Here is a 17016-nt window from a genome sequence, read left to right as displayed (position 1 = left end):
CCAAATTTCTGCTGAATAGGTTAAAAGGGTGAGGAAGCCTCTTCGGCAGCCATCCAAGCGCAGAAGACCTGCATAACATGTCTGCTGAATAGGGCCCTAAAGACAAAAAACAAAACAAAACAAAACAAAAAAAACCATAGGAACCTTGAAAAGCTTTTCTGATTGTGTGGCTTCTTATCAATGCTTCAGATCTCCAGAGACACTTAAACATTTTTTTTTCAGTTCAGTTAGGCATCCCTTGACATGTGCTAGTGGCATGGATGATATATTCTTACAGGAGAAGAAGTCAAATTAGGTTGTTATATGTATATAAAAAAAAATAGATCTTGGTTGTTCTGTAAAAAAGGTCCATTTCTTTATATCAATTATCAGTGAAAGTTACCCAAGATCCTATTTAAAAAACAAAACCAAACCCTTAATCCAGTGTATAATATTTAATGTTTTCATATGTATATTAAAGCCATTAATTACTTTCTGTCCCCCTAAAATTGAAAGGAGAAGACTTGTGTGTTATGTCTGATTTTTACTATCAGTGTTTCTGAGACCTCTTCTAGGATTTAGTGCATGCATGTGGATCTTGGGTTTGTTCATAAAATTTTATCCAACTTCTAATGCCATATGGAAGAATTTTCACAATTATAGCAATGGGGAAGCAAGAAATAAAGTCTTACCTCTACAAGAGGATGCCAGTGAGCAATGGGTTTCCGAGGGTATGAGAGCATTTCATTCCAGTGGTCGCGACCTAGACTTTCTGCATCGTTGCCTACTTGACATACTCCAATGACCTCATTGTGACCTACACTGTGAAAATGTTTCATAATATTTTTTTCTTAAAATTTTACCTTTAGAACCATACCATTTACATAATTAATTAGAAACATTAATCATGGATTTTTAGAATTATTTATTGCCTGAAAAATTTAATGAACTATAAAATATGTAGGTTTGCTCTTTGCATTTCCCACTAATGAGAATAATTTAGTATTTTCCCAATTATGGCATACACTGTGTGTCTGTGTGCATTTTTTTCTTATTTTTGCATGAAGAAGGTAAGAAGTGCTTTGCCTGTGTTCTGTAACGAGTTGCAAATACAAGTAAACTCTAGGCCACAATTTTAGAAATGGAGGTATGTGCTTAAGGGATTAGCATAGTTGTGCACAAACAGAACATCAGTGTGTGGACTGTCTGATTATAGTTCAGTTATTTCAGTTCTGGTAAGCATATACGCAGCTTAGTTATGTCAGTAATGGATGCAAATCTATATTTTAAAATTTAGAAAGGAAATTCTGCCTGGCAATACAAGAAATTTTAGTCTTCTACCAAAGACAGCATAACATTAATTTCCCATTTATTGGAAAAAATGATAACTGTTTCTGGATGCAAATCTACTGTGCAAGATTTTATAAGCCAATAGATGATGTTATTTTACAGCTACAGGTATCTCACCGGTCATAATCCATAACAGCTATCGACAAGTTAATTTGGTCAATGTTTTCTGGAGGGACGTCAAAGACTATGGCTTCATTGTAAACGGGATTAAGGGTATTCCTCTTGGTGGAAGTTTTTCTTTTCTTTAGTCGCTTTCCTTCACACATTAAAGAAACCTTCACGTAGGGATCTGTGTGAATCATAAGAACAACGTTGGTTTTGTTTTGTTGTTTTTTAGCAAACATAAATGGAAAGTGAAGGGAGCAGCCTTCTCATATGCCCATACCTGCTTGCAGAAGTAGTCACCTGGAGCTGACTGGAATTTGAGCTGCTTTATTACCATGGAATGCCTGGGAGGCAGTTACCTGGTTGACTGTTTATAATAAACAATTTAGGATCAAGAAGCTCCTTGTTGTGTACTGACTTCTCAAAGGGTATTAAAATACCCACTGAACCATATTATACATGACTGTTTTATACAACAGGCTGTTTATCAGCCTATTTATAACAGCCTAATTACTTGTACAGAATTGTAGGACAGACAGAAGTTGACAATATTTTAAACAGTGGGATTTACTGATGTATGGTTAAGTATATTCAAAGTGTAACAGTTAGTGGCTTATATTTCTCAAGAGAATTATAATTATTTTTAAACTCCTGAATGTAGTAAAAAAACCTATTTGTTTGTAGCTCCTTTTTGGGAGCTCTACAACCCCCTGCTAGTACTTAGAAGTAATCTATGAACTCTTATTTACATTAGTTTCTTGTTTTCATCATCAAATTTTGAAAAGGTTGCCGAAAGGAGTCTGGGATGATCACTGTTTTGTCCATATGCCAACAACAGCAGAATTGGCTCAGTGGCTCTTGGAGACTGTCAGAGAAGGTTAGTCTGCCTCCGTGCCATAGTCGTAACAAATAGTCTGCCATACAAACAAATTCCCAGTGTTATGAATGAGGTTTGTCCAATTCATGCTATTCTGAATCACAGTGGCTTTAGAAATAATAATCTTGCTGTCTTTTTAAGAGCAGGTTATTTTAAACTGTTGGTTGCAACATAACAAACTAAAATATATTATTTACTTCTCAGAAACTCCTGTACTCAAGTAACTCAAGAGCTTGCAGTATAAGAACTCTCTTCTTAAAAATCATTCTAGGAATTGATAGTTCTGAGTTCTGTGACTCAGGAGGGAAATGGGACAGAAATCCACATTGAGCATTAAGTTAATTCCTACCTGATGCTCCTGTGATATCCATTGCCTTTAAATTTCTTGCCTTAATTATTGTAATAGTTAGTCTACCAGCTGTTGGAAGGTAGCAGAGTGAAAACATCAGGTCACCAAGATCCACATTATCCTGTTCCAAGGAAAGAGAGACAAAGTGAAGCAATAAGAACAATTTTCCCTACCCATAACAGGAGCTAAAGTATACCTTTGGGGATCTACAGTTATGCAAGCAAAAGCTGAATTCTCATTCTGAAACATATCTGAAAAACTAAGACAACCACCTGCATACAAAATTCAAGTCACTATATTTGTTGCTACACCACCAAAGTTCTGAAGTGTAAATGTGGTTGTAGTTCCTAGCACTCAGTCCTTGGAGATGAAACACATTTAAGTGATGAGGTACAGTGTGAGGCACTGGAGTACCTTTGTTCTATTTTATGTTTTGTAGTGATTTGTGTGTATCGTTGACAAGTTGTGACAGATCTCTGTGCCTTTCCTTCTGCTCTCCAGAAGGATAACCATGGAGAGGTTCACAGAAACATGTTGGCTGGGCAGGGCAAAGTTTTATGTGACTCTCAAGCTTCCATAACTCAAATGTGATAGGTGTGGAGTCACTATGGTAATGGGGCAGTCTCTACCAGATGCAGAGTAAAGACATTACTTCCTGTGCCTTGTGCAGACAAGCTCCCTCAGGTAAGCTTATCCACCTGCTTCATCGACGGAATGATTTGCAACCCTTTCCTGTGTCAATGGCATCAGGGTTTCAGAAAGGCAGCAGAAAATAAGCAAACCCTGTCTGCAGTTACAAAACATCTTTTTTTTTTCTTTTTTTTAAAAAGGAAATCTGTCTCTTTTATAAAAAATAAAGAGAATAAAGGATTGTATTAAATGAATCCTGGGATTTGATTTGCATTTTTTTTTGACTGAGCAGTAAACTGGTACTTTTATAGACCTATCTCCTGTAACCTAATATTTCATCCTTGGCTGAAAAAGGTTATCCTGTCCAGCAAATTCAAAGCTACGTTCTAGGTTTTACAGGGAAGGGAAATACAGCTGTTGAGGAATATGCATATTTTGCCCACTTAGTTTTCAGCTTCTTTCCTTTCCCAGGCTGGCTCCTTCTGTGTCAGTCAACAAAAAAATGAAGGGTGGTGGATGACACAGACCGTGAGTGAAAATACCTTGAAATGCCACCTAACAGGTTAGTGTTTGTCTCTGAGCAAGCTGCTGTACAGACCAATGCCCAGAGCCTCTGCAGTAGCTTCAGGAGTTGGCAGGGGAGACAGGCAGGACAGAAAGAATTGCTGTCACAGAGTTGTAGATAAATGTTATGTCAGAAGGGATTTCTAGAGGTCACTTGATCCAACCTGTTGCTCAAGAGATGCATCTTCACTTTAGTTCTTCTCAGCTTATGCAAGGGAAAAAAGAAATCACGTACATTCATTCAGAAACAGGTCCTTTCCTTGAGCTGTTATTGGAGAGAGCTGCTGTCAAAGGAGGAAAAAGCTGCTATTATGGGCCCTTTGTCAGTAATAACTAGCTTTTAACCCAGGCTTGACTTCATCAACTATCACCTTTTTCATTCTAAAGATTAGTGTTTCATGGTGGCTGTAAAGCTAATAAAGGTTGTGACAATATCAAGATAGCTGACGTGACTCACCCTGTTTAGTGTCTCTTGATGGCTCATACTTGAAGCAGACCTGCTGCAACAAACTCTGTGTCACTGACTCACTTTGACTGTGGGAGGATCAAAGTGCTTTTTGAGAAGGTGATGCTGTAAGAAGTCCTACAGGCTAAAGTGATGTCAGCACATCCAGGAGAAATTTCTCTTGGCTAACACCTGCACTTAACATTACAGGAGGAATACTTGATCTCTGAAATTTTCCCAGTGGTCATCTGGAACCTGGTGCCTATAACCTGGGGAACAGGAAGCAAAGATTTCACTTATCCTTCCCACTATGAGGAAGAAAGACTTCCAAAATTTAAGTGTTTAACTTCCCCAGCTCTGAGGTGCTGAGATTTGTAGCTGTGGAATTGTCTCTCATGCTGCTAGCCATAAAACTCTGGGAGGAGCAGAATTTCATAAGCCATTTAAAGAAATTATTGACTGAAGCCAGCTTTTGGCAACTTGTGAAATTTGTCGCTCTGTCAAACTTTGATTGAGAGGTTATTTTTCATGAATTGGTCACAAACTTTTAGGAGAAGACAGCATAATTGAATCCCTTGGTTTTTCCCTGACAATAAAGAAGGCCATCAGGCATCTGTTGTTTTAACTGTGTATCTTGGTATTCTCTATGTATCTATGATATTGTCAACTATGGCAAATTCATTCTGTAGTCAACTCCAGTGCTCCACTTGATGACTAGGTCATTCACTATGTGAGTATTGTAAATGCTTTACCGTTACTAGCAAACACAATTTTCTATTCCAGACTTGATCATCCTGAATGAACATTTTAAAACCTTTTATCAGTTCTTATCAAGAAGTTAATAGGTAAACGAATGACAATTGCTTTAGATACAAATTCTAAGAAACATACTATCCCTCTGCATAAATGAACTCATTAGCAAAGAAGAGATCACATGCCTTGAATGCAGTATTAGGAATCATGCCATAACATACTTATCCACAAACTTTGCCTTATGTTTCAGAATTAATCTTCACCTACTCTGTGATGTATTTTTATCAAATGCTACAATGACAAAAATACTTTGCTAATGCTTTTCCAAAAATTTCACTGGGCATCACACAGAAAAACATTGTTAAACTGGAAATAGAGCCTGCAATTTTTTCAGTCTTTTCCAGTTCTGGAAGCTGCAGGTGTTGTAGCAATACATCACAGATGATTGTGAGATTCAGACGTGTTCGTAAACCAATGCTAGTACTAATCTAACCATGGCAGTCTGAGAACTTAATTGAAGGAAAGCTTGCAGGCAGAAGTAGGAGAGAGACATACTTTTTGGCATGCACATCCTTCTCTGAGTCTGAAAAAGAAGCCTGTCTTCTCACACTTTTCTTTTGATTTGTAGAGAATTAACTACTACTCCATAATACTGATTACTTGTAAAAATTTTCTTAATTTTTGAAAGATAAATTTTCTAACACAGTGAGCCTTTCCCAGTGCCTTGGCTATTCCACTCTGCTTACCCCCATTTTCTGTAATCGAAGGGCAACCTTTTTAAATGTTCCAAATACTGTAAATTTTGCTTTTGGGGCTTCAAGCTTCAACTTAGCGAGGGAATGTTTTTCAAAGAGTACCACAAACCGTGACTGCACCACAGAGTCTGCATATGTGTGTGTTCATCTGTCTGGGTAACTGCAATGAACAGGCAACATACTCTGACTAGACGTCAGTGGTGTCACAGGCATGACCATTACATCCAGCAAACACAGGTCCCTACTATAAATTCAGTTTCTTAACAGAACCAAGGTCTAGGTAACAGAGCACAGAGAGGATTATTACACATCTTCGCTAGTTTAAAATTACTGAACCACATGGCTTAAGCCATGGACTGTCACTAAAGGTGTACTTTATTGTCAAAAAAAAGCTTTAAGGAGCAGAATTAACAAGCACAGAGGGTAGGATCTTCTGCAAGGATTATGCTTCTGTTTGAATCAAGTACTTATGTGTTACTATGTATGCTTGAAAAATGTGGTGATATAAATATTACACTGCTAGAGACATTTTAAAATTCATGCTTTATGAAAAGATTTAATAATATTTTAAGTTATCAATTCATGCATTTTGTGCATTCCAAATTTGTGTCTGACTTTATTTAGTGTGGTACAAGTTACAGTGCAACCAGGACTGCCCTAATACAACCAGCCCAAAAGGCTGGTTAATAGTATTAGTAACTTAAAAGAAAATATTCAAAAGATAATGAAATTACAATAATAATTTATTTATAGGATTATGGACTATGTTGTTTTTTTTTTTTAGCAGGCAGGATATTGTAAGAACTGAACAAATATACTGTGATAAACATACCTAAGGTCCAAGCTCCTCTCCCATTGTCTCAGAAACTGTCCACGATCAGAGGAGGAAACCACTGCCTCCGTTTTCAATCTATAATCTGCCCACTACTGTATTCTAAAAAAGGTAGAACAAGATTGGTGTCTGCTTTGCTTTTCCAGTGCCACAGGCTTCAGCTTCAGGCTTGGGGTGACGGCTGAGTGCCTTGATGTTGTTAGCTGTGCCTTACAGTTTGCCGCACAACCTCTCTGATGTCTGCTTCTGATAATCCTGCCTAGATTTCTCTCTGAGCCCGTGCTCTGTTAATGTAGCCCTTTATTCAACAGGGCAAGAGCATGTAAGTTTCTTCCTTAAAAAATTGCCCAGTGCTACCTGGGAGAGTTAGATGTATTCAATACCGGGTAAGCAGTCAGCTGGAGAGTTCAAACCAGAGGTGTAAATCACAAGGTTTGCCTGAAAACTCTGTCTTCACAAAGGCCATGAATCACTTGCTGGAAATAAGAGAAATAAGACCCTTAAATTGCTGTTAGGAGTGCAGAGATACGACCTCCCTCTCATTATGCTTCCTCCTTCTTCCATTTCTAGTGGAAATATTTGATATATCATAAAAACAACATTATTTTAATAATTTTCAGTGGCTACTACTGAAAGGTTTATTATTCCTGCTTTTCCCAGAAAATATTTGTTGTTTCCCCCCTGTAAAACTAACAAGGTATATCTTTTAAAATGCTGAATTCCAATGTTAATAGCTTGTTAGTCTATAGTCACACAGTATTTATAGATTTTAAAATTACTAATTTTGTTAGAGATTAGCCTGCAGGACAAATCACTCCCTAGTACTGTGTCAACAGCTCCATGCTGGTGCTTTGGTGGGCATAACTCAGCATATTCAAAAGGGAGATGTGTCATCTGAAAGAGAACTGTGACGGGGGGCCCTTAAATGGCTTCACCTTGGACTCCTTGGAGGATGCATTAAGAAGCTCAGACTGGATCAAACTTTCTCAGTGAAACATGGAAGTTACCTGGTAGTTAGGGAGTTTCTGACGAATGGGGGTGATATTTGGGATCCTATTTGTCCTGTGGATGGGTTATCCCCTCTCATAAATACATTTGGATGCAGAGAAGGGGTGTGTGAAATCATGCAAAGCAGGCAGCAAGGAATGGAAGGAAATGACACAAATGATAGGTTACAACTTCTGCTTTTGCCTCTGGTCTAGAAGAAAATATGCTGTCCTTGAGTTAGGCAATTGTAAGTTTTGTGCCCATTTCTTCAGAAACTTGCATTTTGTATTCCTGGAGCAGACAAGCTGTGATAGACCTGCTATCATGCAGTGCCCGTGCCATTCTAATTAAAGCATATCTCTCAATTATACCAGGTTCCTCAGTTCCCCATCTATAAAAAGAAAGACACTACTTTTTTACTTTTCTGGTATGTTGCAAAAATAACACTAATTATGGACTGTGAGGTGCTCAGATGTATTTTTATGCATCTCATCAACTTACCAATAATGGGAGCACTTACAGGCAGTGATGCCTTATTTCTTTTAAAGTTGCTTTTAAAAATGCTAACTGTTGAAAGAGGTTTTCAAGGCACTAATGATTTTAGATATTTTATAAATTCTTATTGCTATGTCAGAGCTGTGTAGCTCAGGCAATGGTTGCTTTGCATGCTACCTCCTTTAGCTGTTATATGTGTCTCTGCAAAGGTCACTGGAGAAGAGAAAAATAGCAGAAGTTTAATGAAATGAGATTATATTATTTAAGCATCTGAAGCTCAAAAAGGATTACCAGTATTTAATTAAATTATCTTTTTTTTTTCCTCCTAGTTGAGGAGCAGTAGTTATATTTTAAACAAACAAACAAAAAATCTTCCTAGTTATTTCTTAAGCTTTACTGGAATTAATGGAATTATACTTCTGTAGATAATTCTAATATTTGACAATGTGGGGGGTTTGAATTTTGCAGGGACTTATTATCCCTGCTAAGATGAGGCTAATTTAAGTATACTGGTTATATGTCTTAAGTCTAACCAATTTTAAAAGACTTTAAGAAGTGCTATCTGCTTTTTGGGATGTATGTTTATTAAATTGTTCATCTGTGTTGAGAAGTCTGGATTCATATTTGAGTAAGATTCATGTTTAAGTAAGCTATTGATTCAGTTCAGGTACATGTTCAGGACACAAATATTACACAAATACCACTCTAATCAATTTCGAGACTCTAATCTGTTTGAGAGTGATTGTAAATCTAAAGTATCTAACATGATGAACTCATGGAGTTAGCTCTACCTTTTTGATTATTTCATCATGGCATTATCTGTAGTTATATATATGATAAATGTATTTTGAGAAAAACTCTTTAGAAATGTTTGATTTTAATTGAATTTGCACATGACTAGAAGAGTGTCAGCTGCCTTCTCATTAAACATTTTAAGATGAATAGAGAAGATATGACTGGAAAATTCTGTTTTCATGACATCTTAAATCAAATAAATGAACTCTAGTAAAGAAGGCATTTATTAAAGCCTCGATCAAATTGTATCTACAGAGATATGATTAAGAAAAGTTTGTGGAAAATGAGAATGGCCTATCTTTTCCAATTATTCTTTCAATACATCAAGGTCAGGCTATATTTCATGTTTTAAGTTAATTTTCAGATTGTATTATTTTCGCAGTGTGATTCCATTTTTTGCATTTCATTGTCTTTATTTCTTTTATTCATGGCGTTCTAAAAAATAAAAGCAAATAAGAAAATAAGCTTTTAGAGTTAGGTATGTGAAAATAAGTTTGATTTCACTTGTTAGGAAAGAACATTAAAAAACAATTCTGAAGCTTGGTTCACCACAGTGAAGGAATATAAGAAAGCTAAAGTGTTTGCGTGTAATTCTGGATTTTATACTGCTTTGGAACACAATATAATTTTCAAGCCACAGACTAGCTACCAGCTTGTATGCCTGTACAACTGTATGAAGTGTATATATAGAAGCTAGTCTGATGGGATGCACAAAAAAGCAGAATAAGAAAGGGCGCCATTGAATCCCTAGTAGTCTCTCCACGGGCTTGTATGTGGCGCAGCATTTGCTACTGAGCACACATTAATAAAAATGTTGGACCTGAGACATTCCTGTATAACTCCTGTATAACCAGCTAAAGAATTTAAGCAAAAAAGCCTTACAAGAGGGAAAGAAAGCACTTAGGCCAGCCAGCCAACGACAGGTGTTTCATGTTCTAACGAAATAAAAAAAAATCCTCTGACAACTAAATTCGACTTCAGCTTTGCTGCTAAACTAAGTATGTAGCTTGGTTTTTCTCTGTTAGGATTTATATTAGTAATGCCAAGATGCTGTCACAACAGGGTTTCTATTACCTCTTCTTGGAGGTATTCTGGAGCACCTTACAGTCAGACTTCTTTCAACGGACCAATTCTTAATACCACAACTTTATGCTGTACTTCACAGGGACTGAAAGAAGCAGGAATCCTTCCTGCAGACAGGGTCATAGAGAACTACTGTAATTATCAACTCAGAGAGTGTATGTTCTTACAACTTACTCGTAGTTTTGTCTAGCATCTTTGTAACTTCTATATAAAGACAGTATCAAATGTAAGGCACCCAGCAGAGAGCATATCCTCCATCTCTGCTGGAGATCTTTTGATGTGGATTTTTTTTTTCTTTTTCCTCTCCTGTTTCGATCATCCTTGTGTCATGACTACTTCTCTTTAAGGCAGATTACTGCAGTCCACATAAAGAAGATCCTCCAGACATGACTTTGTGTTGTGCCAGTCAGTCAAGATACCTTATAATGCAGGTAGCTGGATTCAAAGGATAAGCCTTTCACCATCCTGTATTTCAGAACAAATCCAGTTAATGTCTTTGAGAAGAACATGCCTTTGCCACAACATCCTTAGTAAGTGAAGGACAGAGGTCTTTTCATGTAGGCATTCAATGTACTTATCTCTTTAAAGACCCAATATCTCCATTGTCATAATTTATATCCTATAAATAGGATGGCAGTGATTAACTGAAACTGCCTTTCCAATCGGTTAGCTGCATATTTTCCTCAGTTATCTGAATGCATTTACAGAATGTATTTGTTCTTACTGAGTAATTTAAGACCTTATTGTTAAATTATTCTGTAATAAGATTGTTACTTTAAAAAAGCCAACCTTAAGTAACGATAAATTTCATACACATACTTTTAAAAAAACATATGCCTAAATCCTATAGGTTTTACTGTCTTTGAATCCTTAGCATAGATTCTCAGTTCCCAAAACTAAAGTGCATTCCTGAATCCAGGCCTAAGAGTGAATCTAATGAATTATCCTGTAGCCGTTGAGACAGAGATAATGTCTTAATTTGTTCCAAACTAAATTGATGAACTGAAGAGATAGTCTGAACAGAGCTAATGAAAATTAGTAGAGACATGATTGGAAAGGCTGGAGTACTTGTCCTGTTTATGTATGTGTGGCTGTATCAGAAATTGATTTCACAGGAAAAACAGACATGAGGAACTCTCCTTCTGTAGAAAGTTAATATAAGTAATTTTTGCGTTCATCAGTAAGAGTGTGTACACAGAGTTGTTTTTGAAGGTTTGTTAGATGGCATTGTTGGTCAGTGAAATAAGTAGTTAATTAAAGTTTAAGTTTCTCCCTGCAAGTTAAACTATTCCTCTGAAAACTATTTTGTTTTCTTGAATTGTTACTGCTTTATGCAACTCTTCTATGACTTGCTGCTTTCTACAAATACAAAGTTCAGTATAGATTTAATAATACAAAAAAGCTGCCCTGACTCTTTTCCAGGCATTGCAGGCTGCCTTTCATCATTTTGATTGTTACTGGGAAGCGGGGGTGCATGTGTATGTGTGTGGAGGACAGGCAGCACTTGAGAGCTAGAGAATATAATTGCATCTTCCTGATGTAATTTTGAAAAATGAAAATGTCATAACCTGTAAGACGTGAGTTTAGAAGTGAGGTGCTGTGGACAGATTTGCTCCTCCTTTTCTCCCAGTATATCCCACTTCAGTGTATCCCACCTTGTCACTGTTTACAGGTTGCCTCTTGTGCTTCAAAAGTCTTTTCAAAGGGAAGCCTCCTGAGCGTGGGTTTGATTTCACAATGCTAAAGCTTTAAAGGAGAGTACTGGAACACAGAGTTGACTCAAACCTTTCTCTCTGCCAGGAGGCAGTGGTGCTTTAGAAATGTTGACAAGCTTGGGAACAGCAATGAAATGTAAATTGTTCTATATAGAGGTTTGGAGGGCAACTGTTTACTTAAAAGGAAATGTAAGGGAGAGCTTCAGCTGAGAAACATAAGAGTTTTGATATTAGGTGAAGACAGTAAAAATGGAAGGACAAGTAGGTAAGGCAGAGAGGGGATACCTCACAGAAGGAAGTTTCACAAAACAGTCTAACAGGGTAATCTAGAAAAATGGGCAGTAGTTCCCCAAAGTGAGGACCAAAGCTTTTAATGAAAGTCCATCAGTATCTGTCATATTGAACCCCGTAATTTTTCAACAGGCTGTAATCGATTTGAATTAAACCTATTTTGGTTTTTTTTTTTTTGTTTGTTTTTTTTTGTTTGTTTGTTTGTTTTTCTGAAATACTGAGATTAAAAAAACAAAGAAAAACAGAGGTGAATGGCATTGTAGTGTGCTGTATCTCAACAACAGAAATTAATCTGGGTGGGCCAACCTTGCTTGACTTAAAATAAAACTCTCGATGAACATCACACAGATGGAAAGAGATGGGAAAATACCCTCATGGTTTCAGGCTAAATGCTGGCTTGCTGTAAGAAGAGGAGGATAAATTACATGTTAAGTGTTCACTATCTCTAGGCAAGTGTGAGCTTGAAGAAAAGGAATTAGCAAATCCATTCTAACACATAAAATTATTTCTACCATGAATTATGTCCCAGTTACCTCTTGCTTCCATTCTGTCATAAGTTGGAAGTAATGTTTAATTATCTCAATACCCCACTAATAATGAAAATCTCAAACACATCCAAGAAAAATTACAAGGGAGGAAGCTGATTTTAAAAATAAGTTAACTAATCAAAATATTTTCATCGAATATGTTTTGACTGTTAATATTTTTTTCATAGTGTGCTGAAATGAAAATGTCAATTTAAACAAAATCTGTATGCACATTAGTGGATTGACCTTTCACTCTACCTTGAGTTACAACGGGGTTACACGTGAACTTGCAGCTCCACTAAAATATTACAAGATGCTCTATTGTCTAACCCCACTCAATTACCTCTTCATCTACTGGGACCAAAAGCAATCAGTATGTCAGGGCCCCGAGGGCACTAATGGGCCTTAAGAGCCCTGACCACGCCCCAGGGCTTCCCCCCACCCCGCCCATGGCCCAGGACCCCATTTCTGCCCAGCTGGGGCTGTTGGTCCTTGTCCCAGTGACACCCCAGGGTGTTGGTCTCCAGCTCCCCACTGCCTGCCCATGGGCCCACAGATCCAGGCACACCTATGGCCTGGCCTGGCCTGTCCCCAGTGGGGACACTGGTGCCGGGGGCTACCGCCCAGTTCCCCGGCTGCCTTGCTCCCTGGATGGGGGGTGGTACGGACCTGGCATCTGGGTCCCACACCAGGGCCCCCTGCTGCTGTGGGCATCGCAACCCCAGGGAGCAGCCAGCCTCTGTGCCTTGCTAACACCGTCTTAACTAAGGATAAAGTCTTGCAGAGTGGCCATTCGGTACAAAAAAGAGCTAATGTAGACAAGCTGCTGACAGGAGATGATACTAAAGCTTTGGGCCCTGCTAACGGTTCCTCACCGTTCCTTAGCACTGAATGCTGATCCCAGCGCAGGCGTCTGTGCTGTGCAAAGCAGCCATCTTTCATACCATGCATTCGGAGCACTCTGTTCTGAACAGGAGAGAAACTAACTATCTGGGCAGTGCTGAAAAAGATGGGGAGACTCACAGTATCAGGAAAAAAAATAATGTTCTCTTCAGTCTGCATAAGCACCTATAGCGATTTGTGGATATATTCGTTACATTTACATTAGGTGTTCTGTACTGACTTCCTTGCTACTCAGGCTTAGCACAGGTTGTACACAAAATGAATAATAATGAAAGGCCATTTTTGTAAATTTGAATCTACTTTTAGTCTAAGTTAAAGTTTGCTCTACAATTTTGTTTTTGAAGAAGTTGAGATGAAAAAGAGAACGGGACAAATAATACAGTCTGCTTGAAAAATAGAAAGCTAATTTCGAACTCTAATGTTGCAGCAGCATGTCTTTCTTGCCATTCCAGAGCTTTTCTCTGAGATGTTTAATTTTTTATTCCAATCAAATATCTCTTGTTGGATTTTGCCATCTGCTGCGTAATTCTATCCCAGGTCTAATTTCAGTAGAGAAGAGATGGTGGTCTGCTATAATTGTATCTGTGTACTTGTCCTGGGAAGGCCAGGAGGGGATCATTCTGCTCAGGGCTCTGGTGTAATAAATGCAGAAGCTGGAGAAGCACGTGCACATTGCTCACTGTAAACAGGCAGCGAAGAAGCACTTTGTCCCTAGATTTTGATCACTTGAATATAATTGGCTCCTTTCACAGACAACTAAAATAACTGTTAGTAACAGTGTATTGCCATTAATTCAAACTGTCTAATCATTGAAAAATTGCTTGTGATAGCTGGAAATCCAGTCCAAGTTCAATGAAATCCCTGGTATGCTCTTTGTCTCTCTCTCCCTTTCTGGTCCTTTTTAGCTTCTCATCCCACTAAACAGAACTTTTACTTCTGTTAAGAAGGTATAGCTAAGGCAGACTTTTCAAAAGTAATATTTTCTGTGTGCAGCTCCCTTTAAGTTCAGTGCCCATTTAGCAGGTGGGGCAAGAAGCATGGTTTTATGAATCCATTTCTCCTATTTTTTTCTACTAAACAGAACTTTTACTTCTGTTAAGAAGGTATAGCTAAGGCAGACTTTTCAAAAGTAATATTTTCTGTGTGCAGCTCCCTTTAAGTTCAGTGCCCATTTAGCAGGTGGGGCAAGAAGCATGGTTTTATCCATTTCTCCTATTTTTTCTATGAGTTACACAGATTTTCTTCATCATGATTTAAAGTTTTTTTTCTTTCAAGTAGGTACCTTTCCTGGGTTTTCTTGTTATTTTAAAGACAAGGATCAAATACATTTCTGCTGATGTTTCTCCATGTTTTTTGTTTCTCTAGAGGCAATTCTGTTGTGTAGTGTCATGCACCCCCTCAGGTCAGGAATCAATGAGAATACTTCATGTTGTTTCTGGTAAAAAGTAGATTTTTTTTTTTTTCTAGAGCTCCCTGATTTTGAAATTGACTTGGTTACTATTAAGTGGTGTAATTAAATACAAAAAGTTGGCTTGTGATCTGTCACTTGTATAAATGATAACACCGGTGCCCTGCTAGACTCAAATGCAGCATCCACAGAAAGTATCAATGTAAGGAAATGGTAAAAAGGGATCGTTATGGCTTAAAAACATGTCTGAGAGCATTCCACATAACCTTCCATTAGACTGAATGCACAACTACAATTTACACAACATATATTTTACTGGTAACACTTCTCTATAAAATTACCCACTTTTAACAATAGTAAAGCAATTTCCATAGAAGTTTCATTTACTTAGTAATTTATTTAAATGGGTCATATAGAAAAGAAAATCACTTCAAATTTCAAAGCGAAGCAGCCAAGGTGAAGAGACTACTTCACTGCTAGCAATATTCTGTTAATGGATTGGGTGAAAAGGTGTCCAGTTGTACCGCTTTGATTGTCCTTGCATAGCAATTCCGTTTTAATTGCAAGTTAAATGGAAGAAGGGTATAATCATGCATGCTAAGGTTAATCCTACAAAACACATTTATTAAACATGTCAAAATAGACAAAACCCCTACATCTTCAATACTGTAAAATTGCCTTACTTTTATTTTAGAATCTCCCTGGTTTTCAAATACAAAATAAATTAAAATAATACAGGGAGGAAGGGAGAATGAGAATGACAATAAAATTAATGATAACAAGACAGTGCCATTCCAGAAGCAAGAAAAAGAGGACTGCTTTCATCCTTTATTTCTCAAACCATGCTACAAAGAAAATTTCACATTTGAATCAGGAGAGAAATTGGGGGTTCGGTGGTTCTTTTTTTGAGGAGGAGGGAACACAGGAGAGAAGGGAGGCTCTTCTGTTTCCTCCCAGAGATGCTACTGACAATTTTGTAATAGACTGCTATGTAAATTTTATCGACTGCATAACATGCTGAGATGCTGTTGGTATATAACACTCAGGACAAACCTCCCTGACTCACTTCCTGGATCAATGCCATGGAATCTGTGGTGAGATCTAGTAATAAGGGGTTACGTACGCCACTTCTCATAAGCAATGTCAGGAACATTTCAGTGCTTCTTAGCTGCTGATGCTGCCCAAAAGCTCATCCGAGTCCAGCTACCCTCTTTTCTTTGGAGACAGCTCTGGACTATTGCCATTAGGACACTTTGGCTACGCAGATGCGGTGAAGGAGAATTTATGCTGTTGCTGTGTATCATTCCCCTACCTTGCAAACAAATAGAATATTTTAATCTTGAAGCTCCTAAGCAGCTTACCAATCCAGTAGTACATCTCCTTTGATGGTGTACAGAAAAAGCAGTTTTAAAATAACCAAAGACTGTGAGGAAGCTGAAGGAAGGGGAAGGAAGAAGACAGAAATCCATTTTAGAAAATGCAGACTCTGAAATCAAGTGTATCATCCAGGCGTTTACAGCGTGAGCAGGGGAAGATGTGACTGTGTAGAGTGTGATAACAGTTCTTTTTCTGTAATACTTGTTCTCTATCAGATATGCTCGTGCCTCCCTATTATATTAACACGTGTACTGCAGGCAATTTTAGGATCTCTTTAGTGAGCATGTTTTCTGTCCTAAAGAATGCACACAGCATAGTGTAAGATGTGAGATAAAGAGAGCACTAAATATAGAAGTGCTTTAGTGCTTTAAGTCCATAAAAGTGAGTCAACAGAACTTCCTCCTCTTAGAAGACTTTTCTTCTAACTTGTTTTACTTACATGTGCTACATGTGAAATGTACCTAGAGAGGAAAAGGATTTTTTTCCGTGGCTTTTCTCTCTTCCTGATGGCATCATGTGCCTTTGTGGGAGTCCAGGTGAGCTGCCCAGACTTTTACCTAGTTATGTTTATATTCGGAATAACTCGTGTTATCATGTACATACTACCCTACGGGTGGGAAGAAAAGCTGCATTTTCAGAAAGTCAGTGAGTGGCTTACTTAGTAAACAGCACCTCACAGTCATTTATGTGCCTTCTCAAATTTTCATTTTAGTTACTTATAATTTAAATAATCTCATAGTTTTGAAATGAAAGAAAAGTTGTGAGTCGACTTGGCCTAAATGATGAGTTCACTTCA

The 17016-nt window shown here is 37.7% G+C and overlaps 1 protein-coding gene across 1 annotated transcript in view; it reads right to left on the bottom strand.

Annotated features, from left to right (window-relative positions):
• The window catches only part of SYT9 (synaptotagmin IX), a gene marked incomplete at its 5' end in the record, with an annotated part of 32465 nt that overhangs the window by 163 nt on the left and 15286 nt on the right, over positions 1 to 17016 (bottom strand). Inside the window, 3 exons of the mRNA XM_010080349.1 lie at positions 672 to 801; positions 1447 to 1618; positions 2661 to 2781. Coding sequence (XP_010078651.1) covers positions 672 to 801; positions 1447 to 1618; positions 2661 to 2781 — 423 coding nt within the window. The remainder of the gene's footprint in view (positions 1 to 671; positions 802 to 1446; positions 1619 to 2660; positions 2782 to 17016) is intronic.

The sequence above is a fragment of the Pterocles gutturalis genome, unplaced genomic scaffold, assembly GCF_000699245.1.
Source record: "Pterocles gutturalis isolate BGI_N339 unplaced genomic scaffold, ASM69924v1 scaffold12584, whole genome shotgun sequence".
Taxonomy (NCBI): Eukaryota; Metazoa; Chordata; class Aves; order Pterocliformes; family Pteroclidae; genus Pterocles; species Pterocles gutturalis.
This window is presented reverse-complemented; position numbering and strand designations above follow the sequence as displayed.